Genomic DNA, 24,822 nt, shown 5'->3' on the forward strand with positions numbered 1-24,822 from the left:
ACTAGTAAGCCTTATTTATATAACTATCCAGTATTTACTAAGCTAATAAATATTTTTCAATATATCTTACTATGTCATTGCTAAATAATAATATAATATATATTTTCAATATTTTATCTATTTTCTTAATTCTTACTTGTAAAAGTGCTCCTATTCAGCTGTTTGCCCCAGCAGTGACAGTCCCTTGCCCGGCCAGCAGCTGGTTGGTTGGCGTAGGGGCTTCCATTGACACCATATCCTGGGCCAGGATTCTGTCTTACTCGGCTCGCTATTTTCACAGCTCCAGCACTATATGACGTCCACGGCCATTGACTTTAGTACTGTCACTGACTATCTATCTGCGGAACCTTCTGAGGTCCGACATACAACTTAGAAGACATGTAACGAGTAGGTGAGGGATAATCCATCCTCCCAATTAATTCAGAAGGAACACAATTGCCCTACAAGTGCCTCAAACCGATAATGCTCTTAAATCTGAGGGCCAGGCGCCAACAATTCCCTTTGGTAGGGCTTGCCGTATTGGCCCCCAGCTTATCATGTCTCACTTCTAGCCCCATGTATCCTGAACTTGAATACTACGGAAGTACACTATTGTAAGGTAGAGAAGGACGTCGGCAAAAGTTGTATGGAGCTCACTGGAACATAAATAGCAGCATGCCCACGCATGAACGTTCTATCATTCAACCATACTTTCTTTAACAACAGCCAGTCAGCCCGGTGCAGCCATATTAGACAAAGTCCCTCATTTCATCTCATTATTCTTTACATTAGTCGACTTATCGTTCTTTCAACCACACACAGCAGCCCCCTAACATCATGCTCTTTTCAGCTACCAAGACCCTGATGGTAGCCCTGGCCGTGCTCGGGTTTGCTGCTTCAGCCCCAGTCGATCTGGTGGAGCGCGACCAGAAAGTCATTATCGGCTATCGCACCATGGAAAAGGTATGTCCCGGCCGCAGCTTGTTGCAGCTCGTTAAATTGACATGTAACAACATCTAGTCGAAAGCGGAAGCGTATAACAAACAGGGGACTGTCGTCTGGTATACAGCTAGCGGAGTTCAGCTAGGCGATGTGGTCTACCTCACACCCGCTCCTGGAGAATGGAAAGCTCCAGACAATTACTGGTAAGGGCTGATGTTGGACTGAAAACCCCCCATGTTTCTGCTTCGGCTAACACCCATGGACTAGGCATTGTGTCATTTACGCAGAGCAAAGCATGGATCCCGGAGACGTACGACGGAAAGAAACTTTGGTATCATCCGGACAGTATCGATTCCTACCTCAAGACCGTCGAGCATCAGACGCCAGATGAGACACTTCGTCTATCCAAGATTTCCGGGGATGACGCTGTGTACCAGTTGGGAATCCCCAAAGCCATGTTAGGTAAAACAGGTCATCTTGGCCTGATGGCAACTTGCAAGGCAAAGGCTTCGGAGCTTCCTCAACACGCTGTTAATTACAAAACAGTGCAGAATGCTGTGGGCACCCCCCAGTAAGTGACAAGCCTGTTTGAAGGACGGGGATTAGCAGCCACTGTGATCAAGGATTCTTGGGGGCGAAGTCGGTGAGCTGTCATGTACGTGTCTGTCAGACCCTTCCATCACCAAATCGTTGGTTTTCTTCTGCGCTTTTTGTTTATTTGATGTATTCAGTTGCTGCTCAAGCTTTATCTGCTTCATCTATCCGTATTTGATATCTAGGAAACGTATCGTCCAATTTCGATGATGTGTTGCCTGGGACCCAATTGTATCATCATCGTTCGGATATTGTACAGTCATTCATTCAAATAGTCTCACTTTCTCTTTCGTATGATTGCGTGAACAGTTATGTGTATTTCTCATATGTATCGACGATACAGTAATATCAATTTCATTGTTTGTCTCATATTTTGTCTTATATCGTGAGTGCTTGTTTTATTCATGTTGTTTTCTTTTCTTCTTTTCTTTTCTCTCCTTTTATTTTGGGCCACTGTAGAGGGAGAACGTTTTGAAGGGCATTTATCATTTCCTTCGATGCATATTTGACCAGTGGAATAGGACAATTATCTAGGTTGAGAATATCAACAGCATATATTTATGAATAAGTTCAGTCTGTAAATATTAATATAATACGTTGATTATATATATCAAAGTATTCTTAATCATTGGATTTTCTCCTTCATTCTTATAGAAGTGCTTGTATCATTTATTATCGTAATCTATATTGTTGATATAATCACCGTGTGTGTACATGTCTATATCAAGAGTTCGCAGGTAACTGCGGGCAACGAATGCCTTTTTGGCCTTGTGGGTACAATCCCACTAGGTTGTTTCCTGGTACCCTAGATGGGGAGTAATTGATTGGGCAAATTGAGGGTGGAGAGATGTGGTTAGCGGGTGAGCTTAATAGTCCGTAGTATTCCTTCCAGCGGTCATTTTTACCCAAACTTCCGCAGTACTAACTGGTAGTCAGTACAAAAAGCTTTTCGGGTCGAATGTTTCATCGCTCACCCCACCGCCCCCCCACCTCCCCTTTTCCGTTCAGATGATACTTTATAAAGAGATCCGTCTGATATGGTCCACCTGCTGCCCACCTTGTTTACTTCAACATTCTCAGCTCTTCACCCACACACCCACACACAATGCCCCCTATTACCAGAGCGCAGGCTAAGCACAAATTCCCTGATTTCTTGCCCGAGGCTTCCCGCGATGCGTCACCATTCGCTCTGAGGCAGCCGCATAGAACCGGACGAGACACCAAGTTAGTCGATTGGATTATATTGAACCCAGGCACGGGCGCGACAGATGAAGATCCATTGGATCCCATCACCAAACTTTTCCAAACTCTGTTCGAGCAATCCGATTACCGATATTATCTGAGACTTCGACGATCGTGCCCCGTGGAAGCACCACACACTGAATGGCTCATGCTAGGTTAGTTTCCCCAGGCCACCTCAATGAGTAGCATTACCGAAATGTCTGATCTTTGTTTCAGCGTGGAATTCTGCCGATTTGCGCGCCAGCTTCATCAAATCGTCCGAGTATCAATCGCTTACGGAGATCTTCGCCGCCTGGGCCTCTGAACGTTCGGTTCAGATAGCTCTAATCGATCTCACGCACTCACTTTGGAGCGGATCTTCCGGCGTTGTGTTCTGGGGGAGCCAGTATGTCGGCCCGATAGAGTACTACGAACTCCTGGCGGTTTATTTTCCCGACGGTTTGGCGGCTTCGCACATTACGAAGTTGAACAGCACCAACCCGTATAACCTAGGGAATCTGATTGGCTCCGATGTTTACCCATTAGCAGGGTTGACGGATTGGCAGCACGGATGGCTCGATCGACCAGTGCTCTTCCAGGGTCAACGCGCCCGGTGTCTAGTCTACTTGCTGCGGTGGGAGAATGCCGGCCGTGAGCGGGAGTACAAGAAATCTCGGTTCACGATCAATGGAAAGACTATAGATTACTGGGAGGAGTTTATAACCCCGTTGAAGCAGAATGGGATGTTGGGGTACGAATCACAACATGCCTCATTTGTCAGACACCCGTTTGCTTCGCCCCTGGGAAAATAGAGAGTGATAGAGAGTCAGGATCGCTGCAGTTGGAGTTAGAAGTGTGCAACACATGTTCATTTACAAGCTGATACGGGCTGTCAAATATGCAAATTGAATACATGAAGAAGGACAGAGAGCCCTGCGCCCAAGTCTCGGCGCACTGAATCCTGTCAACGTGTGTGATACTCTCAATCAGTACTTTCAGAGCGAATAGTCAGTCGTTGCTTCATCCTCCTCTTCATGATCCGCGAGAGTTGGACTCGTATAGGAGCTTGGGCGCTTCAGACCGTTATCTTCAGGAGAAGAAGAGCTGACATTACCGATCGCGCGAGAAGAGATCTTGCTGCCGGTGTACTCGCCAGCAATTTCTCGAGACCAATCCATTGCAGGCAGATACATGGCGGTAGCAAACCATGCGTAACTGTCGGCGTTCAGAATGGCATCGTCAACGCTCACCTTCGCCAGTTCAGCCACATTCGTTGGGAAATAGGCCGTTTGTTGTTCACCATTCACAATCACTTTTTTGTCCGTGATTACTAAGTGCCCATCGTCAGTATAAAGGTTCTTGTAGAGACACGATGTCCGGAGATTGAAAACCATGGTGAAAAGGTGATCCAAGTAAAAGGAGCTAACTGACCATTGCCGCTGGTGAGATGGATCAATTCATGTAAGAATGTTGCGGGCAGAGAGTAAGCATTGTAGAAGGGTCGGCCGTCCCTCATGGCCCGCGTGCCGTCCCTCCACGGCTTTAATGAATCCTTTCTTCTCTTCCATGTCCAGGCAGCAGGGCAAATCGTAATGCTCTTTGGTCCCACAAGGGTGAAACCTAGAGTCGTTGTGTCTGCACAGCCGTCCTGTAAACCAGCCCAGACTTTGAGGCGGGGTGAATAGTACATATAACTCGATCGGCCCCCTGTAGAACACAGCGGATTAGCATCATAAACATCATTGGATTGAGATGCCTATCATCCATTACTGATCCAGAAATCGAAGGATATGCGTGAAAGGAAGTGCCACTGTCTATGAAGGGTACGTACCTGACGCTTCAGAGACTGTTCGTCCAGTTTGCTTCCCTTTGACATATTCCATTGTTGTTTTCCACCGCCAGCCCCCATCGCAGAAGAAGGCCGGCTGCCGATCGCTATCATATTGTTTGCCCGCAAATTTAATGACCTCGTTAAATGTTTCTACATGAATCTTTTAGTGACTGAGGTATGTTGCAAGGGCCGATTGTGAAGAAGGTGGTTGCGGGAATTCGCCCATGTAGCCTGTGGGGAATAGGTCAATACAAACCTTTGATAGAATTGAATTGAGAGGTATGAGCTGCCGAGACCTCGGTACCATCTGGTTTGATACCCATGTATGTCTGAAGCGTCGCACGGATAACTGGGTTGCTGGCATAATTGTTCAAGGCCTCTAGTGCAACTTCCGCCATGTCTATGGCCTCAAGATATAGATCGCCCAGCACGTCCATATATGGGGCGCAGCTCCCGCCCAGATCACCACTCTGACCTGAGCGCGTTACTGGTCCCGTGGCTTTCTCGACCCAGAACTGAGTGTTGATATCGGCTGCCTGACTGGCGACGAGCATCGTTGCCAGTGTGAGCTTGCCCAAAAGCCACATAATGGAATGAAGGTAACTGTATTGAAAAGGACAGACTTGACAGGATAACGCAGATGAACGAGCGACAACGTGTCAAAGAAAGAGAATGCAACCCAGCACCAAGGGATAGAGATGCATGAGGAGAAAGTTCAACAGGAACGAGCAAAAACGGACACTATATCTGATTTCTCTGCTCGGGGCTTCCTCGGCGCCTTTGCATGCTCTGCTGGGATAGGCATCGGACCCGCCGCTCCTCCGACAAGTTATTTACCATGATAGAGCCAAAGAGGACTAAACGATTTCCCCTGCCCCCGTTTCTCCGATAACTTGAAATTATCGCCCAGGAAAGATTGCTCACTGTATGAGGATAACATTACAGTCCCTTGATCAAGCGGCCCAGCGGGTAACATCTGTCTATTGGTTAGAAAATCGCGCAATTGCTTCAGAGAACAATCCGGTGTAAGAAGGTGCGAGGAGAGCCGTCCCATATCAAGGTTAGTTCCCTGTTAAAGTCCATACTAGCTTCTCACCATCTACTCCTAGCAACTAGTGTGGGTGCCCCTGCATAAGGAAATGAAAGGGTCCCGTCCGGCGGACTATCCAGATTTTCAAATTGGATAAGGAGGAGAGATACCGTGTAGGCAGCACGGGCTGTGATGGATGTGGTGGTGCCTGGCTACGGTGACTATCTCGATAGTTGATTCTGACCATGTCCTTCCGGCCACTGTTATGTTCTGATTGACCACCATCAGTTAGAATGAACTCGTACGCTGTCGCTCTGCAACACGAGCAAGTGTGGAATTATCTTAGGAGGTAATATTACTAGGAGACTCTTCACTAAACAGCAATCTACTCAAGGGAGCTCGAGTCGCCGAAGGATTTTGGTATAAAGCTAGGCCCTCAATTTAGGCCCGCACATTACCAACTAAGTATCCTGATATTGCATTAGTAGCGTCGAGGATAGGGATTTACTCTGATAAAGTTAGTCCTGTTTCACTGTGCGCATCATCTAATATGCGAGGCGCACCTGCGGACCCTGGCTCACATGCTCGTGCTTGCGGCTGGCATGACCAGCAAGTCAATTTCAGGGTTCTCCACTGCTGCGCCAGTTTCCTTTTGCGGTTTTAGCGAACTAAAAGTTGCAGCGAATATCCTAATTAGGAAGCTCGGCCGCAGCCCTTCTGAACGAACTCCAAAGAACATCCGTTAACCGGAAGGGAACATCCGGAAGGATCCCGCGGCTGCAGGGTTTAAATATGGCTAGGCCGTAGCCTCACACATCTGTCTGATACCACAACGTCTACTTTGCCTGTTCCGGGTTAGGGTGCGGCCAATATCAAGCCTTTACGGCCCGAGCGATAACACTAAACGATTAGCCCGTGACCCCTTCATTTAGCTAGGGCTAACAGGTCCATCCTCTGTCATTGTCCCCTCAACGATCCCCACCCCGAACATCTGGAGTTCCTTCGATGTACTTGGGTACCACATATTACTATAGCTCTTCAATGAATATGCAGATGCAACTATGCCGCCCGAGTCGATTCGGACGGTAGGACGGGACGTTGAACACTTGGTGAATAATTGCTACCCCTTCAGTGCTCATTCTTGTTCTGCGAAGGTAATATTGCTGAGTGCTTGGTATCACAAGAGGACCATCAGAATTAGACCGGAGCCCCATCTGCACCTGAACATTTCAGGGAATAAAGTGGCAAGTTTTGGTCGCCAAGACCGCCGGACACTACAATCATCGATTTCTTAATAAGTTCAAGTGGAGCCATGGCTAGTGCTCCCTGCCTAAGATTTGCGCGAACCCGCAAACATGAAACATAATAATATCAACCATACTCTGATCTGGCCGGCCGTGCGAGAAGAGCCAAACCGCACCCATAGTGTCGTCGGAACGACTGGTACCCGACAGCGAGAAAGTACACAAGGCCGAGGATATCAAGTATAAAAAGCATGTTGGCTGGTAGAGGAAGTGCCACGATGAGCGCCAGTCAATCTAGTGCTCCTTCTTGTCCAATTTCACGTTTGTCACTCGCTCTGGACGCCTGGCTCGCCCAATAATCGCGACTTTCTTTTCCTCTCTTCTCGTTCCGTGGTTCTAGAAGGGACACTCTTTCCCCGGCCTAGATTATGCGGACATCACTCTTTTTCGACTTGGCTCTTATTCTCTCACTAGCCATTGTTGGAATATGTGATGATATTTCCTGCTCAAAAAGCAACCCATGTACCGAAGGCTGCTGTTCCAAACTGTCCGGTGTGTGTGGCTTCGGGCCAGACTACTGCTCCTCCCAGAACTGCATTGCTGCGGCCAGTACCAATGGAACCTGCTCCCACCTTGCTGAATGCGACCCGAGCGTCTCTGGCTGGACCACTGTTGCATGGGGTATGTTAAGCCGATCTTGAAGGATCCGGAATGACACATATTTTCGGACGACGACGTGGCTAACTTGCTTAGGCTCTGAATATGCCTCCTCGGAAAAGTGCCCGTTGAACGTTTGCTGCAGTGCCTATGGATTCTGTGGAACAACCTCTGACTTCTGTGGCAACTCTACCGTTGCGGAGCCAGTGTGCGACGGCAATTCGGCGACCAAGAAAACAATTGCGTACTACGAGGGGTGGAACCTCGAGCGAAGCTGCGACACCATGACCCCTGAGAGCATTCCCATCGGCGGGTACACACACCTCAACTTTGCTTTTCTCTATATAGATCCCGATCTCTACACTATTACGCCGATGGCAGCCGATCAGGAGGATCTGTACAGTCGGGTGGTGGCCCTCAAGAAAAGGAAGACCGGTCTGGAGGTGTGGATTTCCATCGGCGGCTGGGCCTTCAATGATCCTGGGTCGACCGTCAACACATTTTCAGATCTTGCTGCCTCGAGCTCCAAGCAGAAGACGTTCTTCCAGTCGTTACTTTCCTTTCTTGAGGAGTACGGCTTCGATGGCGTCGACCTGGACTGGGAATACCCAGTAGCTAGTGATCGGGGAGGGTCAGATGCAGATTTCGACAATTATGTGACCTTTTTGGCAAACCTGCGCACAGCATTAAACAGTGCAGGCAAAGGTTACGGTTTGACAATTACTTTGCCGAGCAGTTACTGGTATTTGCAACACTTCGACATTGTCAATATGGAGAAAAGTGTCGATTGGGTGAGTGAGCCATGCATCATCCAGCGACGATCAGCCGTGCACTAACCAAACCATCAACACCACATAGTTCAACATGATGACCTATGACCTACGTATGTCCTCGGAAGCTCCAACCACTGCAGTACGTACTAACCACCTGTTGCAGATGGGGGATGGGATGCTGAAGACCCTTGGATTGGATCGATTGTTAACGCGCATACCAACTTGACTGAAATCGCCCTCGCAATGGACCTCCTGTGGCGCAATGACATTGAGCCGTCCAAAGTGGTCATGGGGCTTGGGTTTTATGGCCGAAGTAAGGTTCGATGTCTTTATCGTTGTAGCTGCAGCTAAATTTCTTCAGGCTTCACCTTAAACGACACTTCATGTGTAACTGCTGGATGTCCATTCAGCTCAACAGGTTACAGTTCCGATCACCATCTCAGACTTCAAATGGATGAACTGACGTATGTGAATTTTAGGCAAAGCTGGGCCCTGTACGGCCAGCGCTGGTATCCTTTCCTTTACCGAGATCGAATCAATTCTCAAGGACTCCAGTCGTGGAGCGAATAAATATTATGACTCTGAAGCAGCGGTGCAAATCATCACCTTTGATAGTAACCAGTGGGTCAGCTATGATGATTGGGAATCCTTTGCCGTGAAAATGGACTATGCCAACTCACACTGTCTCGGCGGGTTAGTAGAAACCTATCACAATTTATACCTCTATGCCGTTTGGGTGGAAGCTAACCATCATTGATGCGTTGAATAGAACAATGGTTTGGGCCGTGACATATGACTCCGATGGTACCGCTACTAGTACGTGCCAATATGGAAGACTTCCTTGCTTAGACAGCTGTTAACGAGATTGCATAGACGGTTTGACCGGAGATTTGACCTTATTTCCCGGAGATGATGGCAGCAATGGCGGGGCGGGAGATATATATATTGGACCCGATCTCTGGAGCAATTCGAGCCAGGAAGTAGCTTGCTATCCCCCGTGTACCATGGTCTTGCCACCCTATCCCCTGGACACGGGTGTCACCATAAGCTGGCCACCAATCACCACAAGTTTGGCTTCCAGCTCGAACGGGCAGACGTTGGTCAAGACCACCGTTATCACGGTTCCGCCGTTCCAAATTACTGAGATTCCCTTTTGGCCGATTACAGTCCATGATAGTAGCATAGATCAGGCCTATATCAGCGCAGTGCAGAGTATCACACCACCAGGGTTGGTACTCACCTTGCCAGGGACTGAGGCTGAATTCCCCCTGTATCATACTAACTACAGTGCCCTGGTGACACCAAGCGCAACGGCTACCACAACGGCGAGTAATATCACTGCCATAGGGGGTGGTGGCTCTGAAGGTTCCAGCGTTGTTACCACTCCCACGGCGGTTCAGACTGGGATCGCGTCTGACTGTACCGAGTTCTACTACGCCGTTCAGGGTGATACATGTGCGACAATCGCTGCTGCCTATGGTATTACATTGGCTGAATTTAACGTGCGCCTTCCTCCCTGTATCAATATACCGACTTGTTGGTTTGGCCTTACTAACTGCAATTTCAGGAATGGAACCCTGCGGTAGGAACAGACTGTGCCGGACTATGGGCTAAGGAATATTATTGTAAGCTTCGAACTCTTCAAACCGCAAGACACACGATCAGATACTAACTGGGGGCCAAGGTGTTGCTGTTTCTTCAACGTCTACAGTAGGAGGCGGTTCTCAAACTACACCTTCGGATGGTTCATCTGCGGCAAAAACCACCGCTAGTACGACCACCGTGACACCAGTGTTCTATGGGAGCTCCCATGCAATAACTGTTCATGTACAGCCGACTGTCTCCCCGATCCATCCAAGCCCAAGTGTTCCTCCTTTGACTTTCAGTATCGATTCACCCCCATCAAACGGCGGCTGTAGCTCTGGAAAGAGCCTCTCACGATGTGGCAAACACGACTGTAGCGAGTATGGCTGCAGTGGTGAGTGTGGATTTTTCGGCTGTGATGGGGGTTGTGGGCTAGGATTCTGTGGGGGAGGCTGTGGTTTGGAAGGATGCGGGCCCGGCTGTGGAGATGGTAATCCCCCCCTGCGATACTTTCTGCCTCACTCATGAACAGTGCACACGCTAACGGAGTGTTCATTCTTTACGGTATAGGTTCTTGTCTTCAGCCTGGTGGTGGAGGGGGTCAGGACTCTGAGGAAACGTCGACAAGTTCGTGCTCTTCCGAGGCCACGCCTACCACAAAATCTTTCTGCGATGTCTCCTGCCCGGAAGCATCTGGCGCGTCTTGCGTGACATGGTGTAGCACCATGACCCTAAGCTGTGAGCCGACCGGGATGGCTAATCTCCTTGTTGCGAATATGGATGTCGACGACGTTGGCGATGTGATCTATTCAGCCGATGACAACGCCGAGTCAAGCAGTGCCTGGTCCGCCGCTTCGTGGCTGAACCCTCAATACACAAGTTGGGATCCTATCACCGTCAACGGTACCACATTAGGCATATCCGGCGCCGCACCCACCGTGGCTATGACCTCTACCGTGTCGAAAACGACCGCGACAGCTGTATCCGTAACCTCATGTGGCTTGCAGACCACCAAGGGTGATTCCAGCACGTCAACCTACTGCACCTGTAATGGCGGCTACGGAATTTCCCTGTCAACCAAGACGAACGCAGCCCACTCTACCTTTCTCATATGTGCGGCTGACCCTCCCTTGACCGTCACTACGATCACGCCAACGACCTCGACTACCCAGAAAAAAACCACTTCAACCACTACAACTACAGCACCCAAGTCGAGCGAAACCGGCTTTGCCATTACCTACGTCAAGTGCTATAGCTCGACATGCCCCGTCGGAAAGACATGTGAAGCCGATGGGAGCTTTGACGTCATGGGGGTGCAGCCGTTCGGTGATGACGATGATGCGCAGATTGTGCAGATCTCGGGCTCCTACAATAAAGAAGCCTTGGTAAATGGTGGAAAGGCCAAGTTCTGTGGCCAAACCTCCACGTTCACGGTGAGTGGTGATAATGGCTCGGGCTCCAGTTCTAGCAGTAAATACGGAACCTACAGCTGCCTGAAGTACAGTGACCCCACAACGGTGACTGTTCATGACAAGGATAACGGTATTACATGTCAATCCACACCACAATATGCATGCCTGACGGAGATATGCCTGTGAGAGCTATTGATAGTATTTAGTGTTGGAAAAACCATCATTTACATAGTGTCCTAATATAGGGTTTAGAGGCAGCCTGGCCGGTCTGGCGGTAGCGCCTCTCCTTTAGAAACAGAAGAGATGATCTTACTGATTGTGCGAGAAGAGCTCTCGCTAGTTCCCAGTGGATTCAAGCTGGCACAACATTTCGTGGATAAGAACCCACACTCTGGCTATTCATAGAGTCGTCGCCCGAAAGCCAGAGCCGGACTAAATTTAGACTCGGAAGACAATATATATTTGTCTACGTTAGATCATGATAATCTTATAGTTTCTCCAGGCTAAATGTGTCCCTGGTACGTACCCACTCATTCTAGTTAGAACCAACATGTAGCCCGATAGTAATCGAATTCAGCCCAGTACATTCTGCCGCCGTTAATCTCAGATTGAGAAACCAAGTCCCCGTACATATCTATTGTGAAAGCTTCGCCACAGAATCGATGACTAAGCAGGTAAGCCGCGGAGTCACGAAGCCAATGAACAGATATGACTCGGTCCCTCGTGCTCCCGCGCAACACTCACTGACAGTTACAAACTGCATCATGCCTGGAAGCCGAAGCAGTGGCTGTCTTCTCTGTGTGCAACGTCACGTAAAGGTCTGTTATATGTGAATACTCGCCTGCTAGCCCAACACGCTCATGAATACAGTGCGATGAGAGGCTCCCCGGCTGCGCACGATGCGAGATCTACGGGAGAGAATGCCCCGGGTATGATCGCGGGTTCAGATTCGTGGCTGGCAAGCCCTTTCGCACGCCACGCCGTTCGAAAAAGCCATCGGCGGCGAGCCAGGATGTTGCTCTACAGACCCGCTACCCCAGTCCCGGACCGGCACCATCGAGGGATTTGAACATGGCCCAGAGCCTACAGAACATCGTCTACGACCTCGCCTGGCCGTATACGACGGCTTCAGCGTACGCGGTGGCGCGATGGCTACGTTTCTTGCCAGAATTCTACGGCCGGAATCGGACGCTGGATGCTGCTGTTAATTGCTTCGTCGCGCATCACATCGGCCACATGACACAGAACGTGCAGGCGGTGCGCTATTCGCGGTCTACGTATCTCAAGGCATTGACGACCCTTCAACGCGCGCTGGACGATCATGTTCAGTCGGCCTGTCCGGAGGTGCTGTGTGCTGTTATTCTGCTGTGCATGTACGAGGTGAGCTCTTCTTTTAATTCGGACAATGCCTTTCACTGACGGATCAGCTGTTTGCAAACTCCACCGACTCGACCTCGTGGATGAAGCACGCCAAGGGGCTGGGTCAGTTGGTCCGATTTCGCGGACCTAGTCGCTATCGTGGGGAGTTCGAAAACAACCTGCTCAAGGCATCCCGGGGGCTCATTGTCATGCACTCAGTCTTCTCCGGCGAGGAGTGCTTTCTCGCAGGGCATGCGTGGCACGCAGTCATGCAACAAGACTCCGACAACATCATCCCGCGCCAGATCCAAGTCGAAATTGAAGATCTCTTCGCCTCATTCACCTCCATCCCGGATCTAATCCATAGGATGTTCAAGATCCGCACTGCGAACCCCACGGATCTCCAGACGCAGCTCGAAATATCCAAGCTCGTTTCCGAGACGCTTGCAATGCGGGACAAGCTCGAAATGTGGTACGAGCGCTTCACCCGACTCGTGCCGCCGCCCAGCGAGGTCCCCTCGTCGGCGGACGATGCGCTTTACCCGATAGTGTTCTACTATGCCAGTGCCGACACCGCGCCGATATTCTGCGCCTACTATGCCTACATGACTATTGTGCACCAGGTGCTGCAAACCACAAGCTTCGGAATTCCCGGCACCCAGGCGATGTATGTGGTATTCTACCGCGACCAAATCTGTAAATCCGTCGAGTATACCGCGTGCGGGCTGTTGGGACCATTACGGATGGCGTTCCCCCTGCGCGTGGCCTATGAAGTGGGTGATGCTCCAACGAAGGCATGGATTGAAGGGTGGCTACAGCGGTTGTCGCAGCACTATGGTGCTTTGAGTCTGCGAACCTTCAAAGAGTAACCTTTTGACTTGCCAATCTAAGCAACCTTATCTGTCTGACAGCTAGCCGCCTGTATTTGAGCTCGTTATTCAGTCAAGCCTGTCCACCCTCAACATACTCCATAGCCCAAAACGGCTCCGCCACAGCTCGCGCTGCGAACAACAACGTGATGATCGCAAGCTCCATCAAGAGTCCCATACCAACCGTGACCCCGACCTGCTCGTGGCCCGATTTGAATCTTGCCGGGCCATACTCGGTCAAAAGCAGGTACGCGATGCGAACAGTATACATGGGAACAGCGCATAGGACCAGCAGAACACAGTGCCGGCCTGCGGCCGGCAGTACCGTGCGATAGCCGATGGCCAGCCACATGGTGAGAAAGACCGCCAACGCGAAGGCGAGGACCAGCACAATAGCCCCGGCGAGGGCGCAGGCGCGGATACCCGTGCAGGCTGCGACAATAAGGAGCACGATGCCGAAGAACACGGGGAAGCGGAAGAAGTGCAGGGCAAAGCGGGTGAATTTGGGGTATCGTGAGATTCCGGGGCCAGATCGACCCGTTTGGCCGCTTTTTTCAATATTAGAGACGGTTGTTCTTTAAGGTAACTTGGGATGCGAGACATACCTGCGCAAGAGGACGAGGCTCATTTCAAAGAGCAGGGGGGATAATCCGATGTGTTGGAGAGACTGCTCGGCTATGAGTTTGGTCTTGTTGGGGTGAGGATCGGAAAGCACGATCGCTGCACTGGCAATGCGTACTGTGGCGGAATTAGTGAGTGTTATGTGCCTATGCAATGTGCTTCTGGTGACTGCACATACCTTGCGCGAGCAGCCCGATCATTCCGAACCAGGAGTAGAAGATGCACCGCGGATGTGACTTGCGCTTGGTGTGGTGCCAGTACCGCCATTCTTGGGAGTACCGGGTGATGAACTGGATGACTTGAACGAGGCAAAAGAGGACTATCTCTGCGATGGCTAGACGGCGTTTTGATGCGGTGATAGCGACCATGGTGATCAAATACAGTGAGTTATACTGTAGGAGATAGCCACTGCTTGGCCAGGCAAATGGCCCTATATATACGCCGCTGCAATCTGTCTTTGCGCCCTCACTCCGATAGCCATCTGTAAAGAAATTTCGGCGACGCCGTGTCGTATTCAGCCCGTGCTATACTCATTCCTGGTGGAGATCGCGATGGTTGACCATTCTGGGTTTAGTCTGGTGGGTTTACCTTTGCTTACGGATGGAGACTTCCAGCCAATGAAAGAATTCCCTTCAATAGATTTGTCCTCGGTTAAGTCACTCATTGTCCTGCGTTACTAGTTAGGTAATATCTGAGCCCTTTGAGATCCAGAAATTAATTATCCGTCAACGCTGCATCTTCTAACATACTTATTTTCAAATTGATATCCCCCAGACGCTTGTCTCCTATGGGACCATTGCCATAGATTAGCAAGGAGGGATTAGTGAGATTGCCGTGAGGCTAATGGAAGTATTTGGACGAATGTCCACAGGCAAAGGACTTGATTGCCAGTAACTTGTGAAATCAAGGAGAACCCGTCCGGTATATCAACACGGCAATGATATGGGCTACAGGGAAGACGACAGATCCGACAGCGAAGAGAAAAGAGGTGCATAAACTGGAATCTTCTGTCCGATGATGTCAGGGACACCGGTGTACATTGGCTGAAGTACGACGACGGCGAGGATAAAGGAAATGCTGGCCCAGAACGCGGTGAGGGTGGTCCGGAAAATTCGCTGGTTATGGCCTAGGATGACGTTAGTCAAATCTCCCATGACTGATGTAACAATTAACCTGTGACTAACGTACAGAAATAGCAACTACCAGGGTAGTCGCGCCAGGTGAGATTGCGTCATGTGAGGCCAGGAAAGCCATCAGCAGGGGAGGGAGGAATGTCAGGTAGAAAGACCAAGGCTTCCAGTGGACAGTTCAGACCTCCATGATCACGGGTAGAGACACGTTGGATGTATCCAAATCATTGGGTTTCGCTTCAGTACGGTGTGTTTGCCCTTTACCCTTGCCCACTCAAGTGTAATCACCGCATTCAAATACTGGAAGGTGAGACACAGTAGGCGGGAAGGGGGCTGAAGATGCAATACCATATAAAACGCGGTGGGAGACGGGGAGTTCCTTCATCATAACCTCTTTTTCGACAGCAACATGGTTTTCGATGGATTGCAGCCCTATATTGGTAATTCGAGCCGGTCCTAAGGCTGCACTCAAGCGAGTCGGGCGATGCTTATCATGAGGTAGGAGTCCATGGTGCAAATCATATATCGGACTCCTGTCTATTGCCCCCGTCGGATACTTGGCCTTAATTATATATATAGTTCAGTCGAACTTCTCTCATCCCGGTTTCGGGCGTCATGTCGAACATTAATTAGGCTCATTTTATTGTCGCTACCTACCTGTAATACATAATCAAATTTCGTGATCAAGGACTATCACCGGACGCTTCTTGAAAAACATTCAGTGCGGACGCCAATGAGTACGGGCGCGCTAAAACCGCCAACGCTATATACATGAAGGCCCTGGTGGATGCACTGATAGTTGGGAACCCAGCGCCAGCTGTCATTTGTACCACAGCTAGAAACCGCGATAGAAAGACACCCGGCATGACTTACCTTCAGTGCCGACCCGCAAGAGGTATTAACAAGACATGCTTACACTATTTTGGGCATTACAGATTACTCAGGGGCTCCTTGTGCTGAACTTCACGGAGCACGCACCGTTGTGGGAAACAGGATCTGTGTTTAAAGGTCGTCTTCCATGGCCCTTTCAAGTAAGCGTTGACTCTCGACCTTAGAGAGACCAACGCGGTCACCAGTGTGCTTGGAAGCCCCAAAGCCTACATTGGCTAGTGAAACCCAGCCTCGACCACTCCGAAGGAGCGTCCAGCCTCACACCAGAAACAGTAATGCTATGAACTTGACATAATGTATTGAAGAAATCCATAATATATGTTTACCTGACTTCAATTATAGAATAATGAAATACTACAGTAAGCCAATATTATAACCCTAACTGCATATTGAAATCTATCTACATGATGTAAAGTTCAAATATGACACAACATATGAGATGATAAGGAGGATTGGAATAAGCATAAAATGTACGAGCGAAACCGTGATGATGCCAGCCATTTACAATAGCACCCTCGGACAACTTTTCAATGACCTATACTACGTATTGCAGCATTACACACGCTATTGCTCCACATCCGATTTCATCCTGAGACTATATATATACCTTTGCCGGTGGGATATGTTGAATACTCAAGTACGTTGGGCTTTAGTCAACCAGAACTGAAATTACTTGCAATCCAGCTGCCTAGATTTGACCTACCCTAGAAGGAAGCGTGGTTGTGTAGTTCACCCACTAAGCCCTTTCAAAACATCCACCGAGGGCACAAAAAAAGTACAACCAGTTAATGGCCTAGAGAAGTCGAGCAACCGATCATGCAGACCCAGTGGGTGCCCCAGAAACATACGTTCGAGCATCTGCTCAATAACGTACAGCCGCCGCGTATACCCAATAAAGTAGGTCCCATATTCGCCCGATGCCGGAGACCCAAACGGCATGTTATCACGTAGGATCTCGTGCTCGTTGCCTTCCTCATCCCTAATCGTGCTCAGTGTCTTGTGCGACGCTCGTTGACCGTCCTTGGCGTCATCGAGCTCCATGCTATCAGGCTTCGTGCGTCCAATGATCTGCTCTTGTTCCTCCCGACCGAGGCTTTTCCACCCTGGAAGGTCGTGGACGTATTTTTGAACAACGACATAGCTGCCCCCCTGTGCGTGCCTGTGGTCATCTTCGGCAGCGACAAGGACGGAGGGCGGGATGTTGGGACCGACGGGGTTTGCTGTGCCATCGACAAATCCCAGTAGATTGCGCGCATCAAAGTAGCGAAATCCAATGGTCGCATCCTGAACATGCACAGCACCGCCGAGGAGATCCATAAGCTGGCGTTCGAACTCGAAGCACAGATCGCGGCGTTCAGAGCGAATATGAAATAGCAGGTCACCTGGCGTGGAGATCGCGGTGTGTTTGTCGCCCTTGACTTCGCGGAAGCAATGAAGTTCCTTGGGACGGGGAAGGTTATTTGTTAGCAGGTCCCAGATAGAGCTTCCAATACCAACGGCACACGATAATTGGGCGTTAGCATCGCGGAGCGAGACGTTGCTGGCGAGGCTGGGGACTTTGCCAAGGGTTGAGCGAATCGTTGGGATTGCGGAGGCGGATGGGACAGTTAGGACAAGGAAAGTTGCGTGCCTGGTAAGAGGGGCTGTCACCGGTTGAGCGCTCATAGTGGTTATGCCACTCATAGTTCGTATTGATGCTGTGTATTAGGTAGGAGAACTTCTTGCACCGGTGGCGCTGACTGTCGATACGCCGCCGAGTTGCGACGACTTTGTATGTATATACGAGGCGAAATGCGCTAGCGGTGCCCTGAGTCTGAAGAATGGAGAATACAAATATCCTTTTAGAAATAAACTTGCAAACTAAACTTTGTCCACAGCACATGGGTGTATTCGCACAAGATACCGCACAATGAGAGCGAAACGAAAAATGATCATAAGACGGAGCGCCCAACATGTCAGGTATCGTTCGACTCGTGTTGCAGACAGCACTGGCATGGTTTCAACAACCCTTCAATTAGGACCCGTCTGAAAATTAGCCAATTGCCTTCGTTGCCTTTCCATAGCGTATGTTATACGCCCTCGACTACGACAGCTACCAGTCCGACATCTCGGCCTGGGCAGAACGTTTATCTCTCACTCCTGTTCAAGCGTAGAGCCTCCTCCGATTTGACTACCGGAACGGGTAGTATTTCCGTATATGGAAGTCACTACGTGATATGACAGTACTACTAACCTCTTAATAGATGTCGAAGTCGCTAGGAGTCAGACCTATCAGACAGCCCATCTCCCTTCCCTCTTACAAGGATCTGCATTTACTACGGTCGTTGTCTCGTTTAGTGAGTAACGACGACATCCTGCGCGACTTGGCCGACCTGAATAAGTAAGTCTAGCGAGAACAATACGAGAAAAGTGCCAGAATGAGATAAGTCCAGGTAGTGCAAAAGAGATCTGTTCTTGCATTCGGAGATGATTAAGAATTATTCATGGTGGCTCAATTACTGTGCCGACTGGCCCGACTTCGCCTGCGCAGCACAGTTCAAACGTGGACTCCTAAAACACACCCAAGAAGGCTTTATTAGCAGCACATCCAGCACGGACACGTATACAGAGTTGGTCACCGAAGCTGAGAGCTCAATCCTGAGCTAACTTCGTACGCAGACGAGGCCCACGATTTGGATGTGGAACCCACAGAGGAGGGTTCATGACCAGTTGCCCCTCGCGCGGTCAATTGGTCACGTAGCGAGACTGCGGACGCGCGAAAGGAGGAGACGACTATTGGTAACCACGCCCTCGAAAGGAGTATTAGCTTCACGAGGACCATCTTTGATGAGATATAAGAGATCCGAAAGTCATGATTGGTGAGTGATACGAGATCCGATCGCAGAGGGCACAACCTTGGCTGAGAAACTCAAGTTTAGGAAGGTGGGCCGGCGTCAAACTGAGGTATTCCAATGTTTTTGCGAGACCCAGCTGCGATGTATGCGTTTGCCACCACTCCCGGGCAGCGGTAGGGGAAATCGGTACGTGATACCAACTGTGTTCATTAGTAGGACTATACTACTAACTCGATCGTAAATCATTCCTATTGGCACGTTGTTAAGCTTTCGGAAGTGGATACAGGGCCCAAACCTGCAGGCTTCACTCACCGTATTGGGTAATGGTACGCGACCAATCAGAGAGCTGCTCTCTTGACGGGATCCGTGTTCCCGCTGGGTCGGGCTACTAGTACTACTAAGTAGATAGTAGTACTCTCTTAGCTACAATGAACGAGTCCTAATATCCCTGCTCACCCCGATAGCTCTTGCATCAGTTCATGCGCATAATCAACGCACGGGTGATGATGACGATGATGATGGTTCCTAATCATAAGGGATTATTCTCAGTGGACCCTTGAGCAGCTTCCCAGAGTACGAGAGAATATATAAACGTCAGGTAGATCTTCCACACACATACAGCTTGAAGTCTCTCTAAATCATTATCATCACTCCACAGTCGTCTGACATTAAGCATGGATACCGACAGATACTGTACTCTGGCTGAAGGTACCTCTTCCCTCCATTGCGAACTATGCTTACAACTGACTGTCGGAGGCTGTCCGGTGGCAAACAGCAAAACAGCTGTTCTGATGCGGGGCCAGCAGGGCGGCGCTCTTGGATTGCTACAGGATACCCAGCTCATAGAGACTCTCGCTCATTTCTCCCGCGAGAGAATCCCCGAACGGTTAGCTCTCTACCAAATTGGCTCCTCTCTTCCGCGCTTCTATGGCACATTGACGTTAAATTGTGAACAGTGTAGTCCACGCCAAAGCGGTCGGGTAAGTAAGCACTTAAACGCTTCCCGGAAGAACGGCCCGGTTGACAGTTGTAGATCCTACGGAGAATTCGAAGCTACCCGCGATTGTTCCGACTTCACGAGCGCCAGCTTCCTCAGCAAGGCCGGGAAGAAGACGCCCGTGCTGCAGCGTGTGTCAACAGTCGGGCCCGAGTCCGGATCGGCCGATACTGCCCGCGATGTGCACGGATGGGCCATGAAGTTCTACACTGATGAAGGAAACCAAGACTTCGTTTTCAACAACACGGTATGCTGGGTCATCTATCGTACTAGTACTTCGGGGGAAGGTTCTGATCTAGGTAAACCCGCCCGTCTTCTTCATCCGTGACCCAATCAAGTTCCCGTCTATGAACCGCTCGCACAAGCGACACCCTCAAACACATCTACCGGATCCGAATATGGTAAGCGATTCCGTCTCTGTCAATAACGAAATATGTCCTAATCAGTAGCAAAGTTCTGGGAGTAGGTGCCGGTTCCGAGCCTCGTTGTTGCATGGGACTAATGTATAAAGCTTCCACGTCGGCAACCCTGAAGGTATCCACCAACTGCTGATCCTCTTCAGTGACCGCGGTACTCCTAAGTCGGTCCGCTACATGAATTCGTATAGTGGGCACACATACAAGTTTACTAAGCCCGTATGTGGCAAGGCAGATCAGGTGTCAGGTCTTTAGCTAACGTCATGCTTAGGACGGCTCATTCAAATACGCCAAAATCCACGTCAAATCGCAGCAAGGGATTGAGAACCTCTCCTCCCGAGACGCTACCAGAATTGCCGGGGAGGATCCTGACTATATGATCCGTGACATGTTCGAGGCCATTGAGAGGGGTGACTATCCCGTCTGGAATATTTATGTCCAGCTGATGAGCCCCGAAGAGGCTGAGAAGTACAGATGGAATATCTTCGACATGACCAAGGTGTGGTCGCACAAGGAGTTCCCTCTGCAGCAGATTGGCCGCCTTACTATGAACCGCAACGTAAGTGATTACCCTTCTCTCTCATTCCCACTCGCAAATGTTGAACTGGGACAGCCGCGAAACTACTTCGCCGATATTGAACAAGCTGCGTTCTCACCCTCAACAATGGTCCCCGGAATTGCGGCGTCCGCTGATCCAGGTAAGATTTTGAAAACAGGCCAAATCCCTTTGCTGGTGGACGATTGGAATAACAGCCTACAGTTCTCCAAGCACGGCTCTTTGCCTACCCCGATGCAGCGCGCTACCGCCTCGGCGTCAACTATCAACAACTTCCTACAAACGCGGCGAAGGTGCAAGTCTACTGTCCTTTCCAGCGTGACGGAGCCATGCGGTTTGATGAGAACTATGGCAGCGACCCCAACTATGTCGGATCCTCCATTAAGCCCACGAGGTTTTATCAAGAGCAGAAGGGAGGTGGCGCTTCAGCACTGGCCATACACACCGAGCACGAAAAGTGGGTGGGAGAGGTCTCCGCCTACACCAGTGAGATCACGGACGACGATTTCGTGCAACCCGCAGCGTTGTGGGATATCATTGGCCGCGAGGCCGGTCACCAGGACAGGGTCATTGAAAACCTTGTCGGCAGCATTAAGGGTGTTAAGTATCCTGAGTTGCGCAAGGCTGTGTACAGTAAGTTGCCCGGGAGGCCCCAGCGGAATGTCTTCCGCGACTCAGTCTATTAGGGAACAAGACTAACATCAAGGGTAGGCCTTTTCGGCCGTGTCAACCACGACCTCCGGTCTAAGCTAGAACAGCGTACTGAAGCAGCTATCAAGGCTGCGGGGCGCTAAATAGGGCAAATCCACTTCACCCATGTTGTTAGGAATGCGCATAAGCCGCTCTTTCCGGAGGGCAGTGTAGCTCGATGACTTGTTTTAACCAATAGTCTTCGAAGTTATCAATGATCAAGGCAAACGTACAAGGTCAAGCGTGTCGGACCTAACTGTAGACAGTAATCAGTGGATAGGGCTTATGAGTATTTTCATGGTGGAGCATCTACTCCCTAACTAGCAGGCAAGGTTGCCTACAGCCGTCACATGACCACCTCTGTGTCGTGTTGACTCCCTTGCTCGCGCCCAGCTACATAGCCTCCAGATAGAGACAACTTCAGTAACACTTTAGCCCGATGATTCCCTTCTGGCTAGCGTTCCTACGCTCCCAGACTTTACTTCTCACATCAGAGGTAGCCGAATACCAGCATAACGTGACAATTTTATTGAGCAAGGAGCGACGCACGGCCACCTATCTTGCTCTCTGGTCAACACCTACGATGAAATTCAAAACTCCTCTTTTTAGGTACCTATATGCACTGAATAATTGGCTATGTCGGCCACATCGTAGTATCAGACCATAGGCTGCTATGGGACGTGTGGCGATTTTAACGGGATGGACCCACTCTAATATGTGGCTTGTAGAAGAACCACAATATGTCTGACTAGTAGCCAATACCGACCCACCGTCAGCCACAGCTTGTGGCGATTTGGCTCAGTCGACTAATCGAGTCCACCGTTGCCAAGGTCCGCTCGTCAGACGCGGTTTGGCGAAGGATCATGTGATTGACATCTCAAACATACCTTTGGCCCCTCAGGCTTAATCTAGGTTAGCCCCCGCATTGCCCAGCAACTTCCTGTTGGAACTCATGGCCATAATTGAAAAATGTCCCCGCGAGCCTCCAGCTCCTCGAGTGGAACAGGCACTGAATCGGGAACGTCCCGCTTCACATTCGTGACAGGGAGCATCCAGTCGGAAGCGCGGAGCCATGCGATGAGAGAGCACTGGAAGCGGCGACACAAGCGCAACCAGGAGGTAAAAACGTTGAACCGGAAGAAGGCATCGTCATCGCTTACTTTACTACCACGGGTACCGAGTTCCTCGAACGAGGGTTTTACTACTAGTAGCTCGCCGGCAACGCAGCTGGATGGCGATAGGGGCGGGGATGGGGTTTCGGAAGAAAAGGGAGTTAAGCAGCGTCAACAGGCTGGAATCCCTGCCCAGATACTCTCCGGTATGAGCCACGCGCTCTCGAGCTCGCGACCCGACCCGTTCCAAACGTGTCCGGTGCATTTGACGAGTCAGCATCAGAAGCTCTTATATCACTGTGCGTATGTCCAACGTTGCCGTTGACGATTTCGGCAGCTGACCCGTAGAAATCTTTTCCTTTGTTTCTTGCTTACATGATGTTCCGCCTTGTTGCAGGGATTAGCACACATGCGGCTATGATGTTTGAAGACCTAGATGTCACCGAATTTAATCCGATGAAAGATGTTTGGTTTCCTCTGGACCTTTCAAATGCTTCATCTTTCAACTGCATATTGGCGCATTCCGCTGCGCATTTGTCTAACTTATACGCTGGAACTCCCCCTCGACGAGGGACCATTTCTTCCGATGCCCTGCAGTATAAGATTGAGGCGGTTCGAATCCTGCGGCTTTGGCTCGGTGATCCGGATAAGGAATTATCTGATGATGCATTTGCGGCCGTTGTGCGTCTGTTGACCTTTGAGGTAGGGTTGTGTCATGACTGAGTACCTGGTCGAAGTTTAACTAATAAGCTCTGATGCAGCGCTACTGGGGCACGGTGGAAGACTGGAAAATTCATCGTGATGGCTTACAACGGATGATCGACGCCCGAGGTGGCGTTGGGACATTACACGATAACTGGCGGTTGGAGCTTGTGGTTTACCTGTGGGTGTTGCAGCTTCGTAACGAGTGTAATGAGTGCATGCTCCCATACTGACACACTTAGTGTCTCATTAATGTCGCGGCCATCATGGCTCGAGTCCACGAACAAGCTTGAACGTATCTCTCGGCCTGTTTTATCATCAACCATCGTGCAACGGGCACCCTCTCTCGACGTTCAAAAGCTCCGCTGCCTTTGGCTAATATCATTCATCCAAGACATGAGAACCTTTATGGGATCGTTCTACTCTAGAGGCCTTCTTGGGTACCCTACTGCTCACACTGCAGTCGCTCTTCTGTTCCAAAACTTTCAAACCTCTACTGAAACCTGCCCCCCTGATGGTGATAACATTATGGACTGGGAACACGAGTTACTGGGTTGTTTGTTTTCCATTAGTGTTCTGATACAGGAGTCGATCTCCGTTGTGTCTGATGGCGGGCCAACAACACCCACTCAACTGAGCACCCTTGATGAACTAGAGATCTTCCTACGGGACTCTCGCCATATTTGGATGGGTTCAGTCCACAATCTGCGCATTATTCTGTTTGAAAGCCTTTCTAGGCTCTTTGAGCAGGGGGACTCCAAGGTGGGTTACGTCCTGGATTTGGTGCAGGTTCTTAGTACCTTAAGTCTGGAAGCACGCCAGGGCGTCGAGCGATGTCTTCTCAACCTACTTTACTGTCTAGGAAATACTAGCACCACACTATTGATAGATGACCGATGGACGCCGGATTCGCTTCTGTCGTCGATGCACGGACATTAGCGCGGTGCTTGCAGTCAGGTATAACGCCATGTGATGGGGGTCTGCATGTTTAATTACAAATCGTTTGGTCAAAGAGCGAATAAATCGTCAGGTCGGCCGGAATTGTAGTGACAGAAGAAGCCCAAATACCATCCTCATCTGTGAATACTGTCCTCATTTTTTCGCGCTATATATATGGAGACATATTACAATCGGGAGCAGGAGACCAAGGAGACCAAATCGTCCTTAGGTATGGTATAGTAGCATCACATCAAGCCTCTCTATATCTGACCGTCCTGCTCAAGCTGCTCGTCCACTTCCAGGTATTTTTGGTGCTCAGTCGCTGCTGGGTATCTGCTCTCAATGCATTCTTTGGCTAGTAGAAAAATTACGAAAATTAAAAGAACAATGACCCACCCACTGGCCTACCTTGAGACGTGTCAACTGATAGATTGGTATG

The 24,822-nt window shown here is 49.9% G+C and overlaps 9 protein-coding genes across 9 annotated transcripts; 6 read left to right on the top strand and 3 right to left on the bottom strand.

The window, feature by feature from the left end:
• Positions 1-816: 816 nt before the first annotated feature.
• Positions 817-1,758, top strand: ASPBRDRAFT_666063 (uncharacterized protein; the record flags this gene model as incomplete). The annotated part of the gene is made up of 3 exons (XM_067628741.1): positions 817-942; positions 1,000-1,124; positions 1,211-1,758. The coding sequence occupies 3 exons, from the start codon at positions 817-819 to the stop codon at positions 1,494-1,496; spliced, it is 537 nt and encodes a 178-aa protein (XP_067473684.1). The 3' UTR covers positions 1,497-1,758.
• An 862-nt stretch (positions 1,759-2,620) lies between these two features.
• Positions 2,621-3,548, top strand: ASPBRDRAFT_138213 (uncharacterized protein; the record flags this gene model as incomplete). The annotated part of the gene is made up of 2 exons (XM_067618972.1): positions 2,621-2,912; positions 2,974-3,548. 2 exons carry the CDS (start codon positions 2,621-2,623, stop codon positions 3,546-3,548), a joined length of 867 nt encoding a protein of 288 aa, XP_067473685.1.
• A 183-nt stretch (positions 3,549-3,731) lies between these two features.
• Positions 3,732-5,154, bottom strand: ASPBRDRAFT_201060 (uncharacterized protein; the record flags this gene model as incomplete). The annotated part of the gene is made up of 4 exons (XM_067621503.1): positions 3,732-4,066; positions 4,168-4,443; positions 4,568-4,717; positions 4,824-5,154. The coding sequence occupies 4 exons, from the start codon at positions 5,152-5,154 to the stop codon at positions 3,732-3,734; spliced, it is 1,092 nt and encodes a 363-aa protein (XP_067473686.1).
• Positions 5,155-6,936: 1,782 nt separating this feature from the next.
• Positions 6,937-11,641, top strand: ASPBRDRAFT_49077 (putative class V chitinase). Its single transcript, XM_067626242.1, has 11 exons — positions 6,937-7,522; positions 7,595-8,289; positions 8,357-8,381; positions 8,435-8,584; positions 8,633-8,689; positions 8,751-8,964; positions 9,041-9,087; positions 9,145-9,773; positions 9,839-9,896; positions 9,956-10,345; positions 10,426-11,641. The coding sequence occupies exons 1-11, from the start codon at positions 7,270-7,272 to the stop codon at positions 11,451-11,453; spliced, it is 3,546 nt and encodes a 1,181-aa protein (XP_067473687.1). The 5' UTR covers positions 6,937-7,269; the 3' UTR covers positions 11,454-11,641.
• Positions 11,642-12,031: 390 nt separating this feature from the next.
• On the top strand, positions 12,032-13,495 carry ASPBRDRAFT_138193 (Zn(II)2Cys6 transcription factor; the record flags this gene model as incomplete). Its single annotated transcript, XM_067618969.1, has 3 exons — positions 12,032-12,085; positions 12,138-12,647; positions 12,695-13,495. The coding sequence occupies 3 exons, from the start codon at positions 12,032-12,034 to the stop codon at positions 13,493-13,495; spliced, it is 1,365 nt and encodes a 454-aa protein (XP_067473688.1).
• A 73-nt stretch (positions 13,496-13,568) lies between these two features.
• On the bottom strand, positions 13,569-14,484 carry ASPBRDRAFT_201064 (uncharacterized protein; the record flags this gene model as incomplete). The annotated part of the gene is made up of 3 exons (XM_067621504.1): positions 13,569-14,043; positions 14,101-14,233; positions 14,295-14,484. The coding sequence occupies 3 exons, from the start codon at positions 14,482-14,484 to the stop codon at positions 13,569-13,571; spliced, it is 798 nt and encodes a 265-aa protein (XP_067473689.1).
• A 2,382-nt stretch (positions 14,485-16,866) lies between these two features.
• ASPBRDRAFT_138178 (Dyp-type peroxidase) lies at positions 16,867-17,820 on the bottom strand (the record flags this gene model as incomplete). The annotated part of the gene is made up of 1 exon (XM_067618966.1): positions 16,867-17,820. The coding sequence occupies one exon, from the start codon at positions 17,818-17,820 to the stop codon at positions 16,867-16,869; it is 954 nt and encodes a 317-aa protein (XP_067473690.1).
• A 1,825-nt stretch (positions 17,821-19,645) lies between these two features.
• ASPBRDRAFT_201066 (catalase) lies at positions 19,646-21,734 on the top strand (the record flags this gene model as incomplete). Its single annotated transcript, XM_067621505.1, has 11 exons — positions 19,646-19,679; positions 19,728-19,857; positions 19,928-19,951; positions 20,005-20,215; positions 20,268-20,369; positions 20,423-20,430; positions 20,480-20,603; positions 20,656-20,943; positions 20,998-21,082; positions 21,145-21,573; positions 21,652-21,734. The coding sequence occupies 11 exons, from the start codon at positions 19,646-19,648 to the stop codon at positions 21,732-21,734; spliced, it is 1,518 nt and encodes a 505-aa protein (XP_067473691.1).
• An 865-nt stretch (positions 21,735-22,599) lies between these two features.
• ASPBRDRAFT_137943 (uncharacterized protein) lies at positions 22,600-24,383 on the top strand (the record flags this gene model as incomplete). The annotated part of the gene is made up of 4 exons (XM_067618946.1): positions 22,600-23,041; positions 23,140-23,444; positions 23,504-23,625; positions 23,687-24,383. The coding sequence occupies 4 exons, from the start codon at positions 22,600-22,602 to the stop codon at positions 24,381-24,383; spliced, it is 1,566 nt and encodes a 521-aa protein (XP_067473692.1).
• Between the last annotated feature and the right edge of the window lie 439 nt (positions 24,384-24,822).

The sequence above is a fragment of the Aspergillus brasiliensis genome, assembly GCF_001889945.1.
Source record: "Aspergillus brasiliensis CBS 101740 unplaced genomic scaffold ASPBRscaffold_21, whole genome shotgun sequence".
Classification (NCBI taxonomy): domain Eukaryota; kingdom Fungi; phylum Ascomycota; class Eurotiomycetes; order Eurotiales; family Aspergillaceae; genus Aspergillus; species Aspergillus brasiliensis.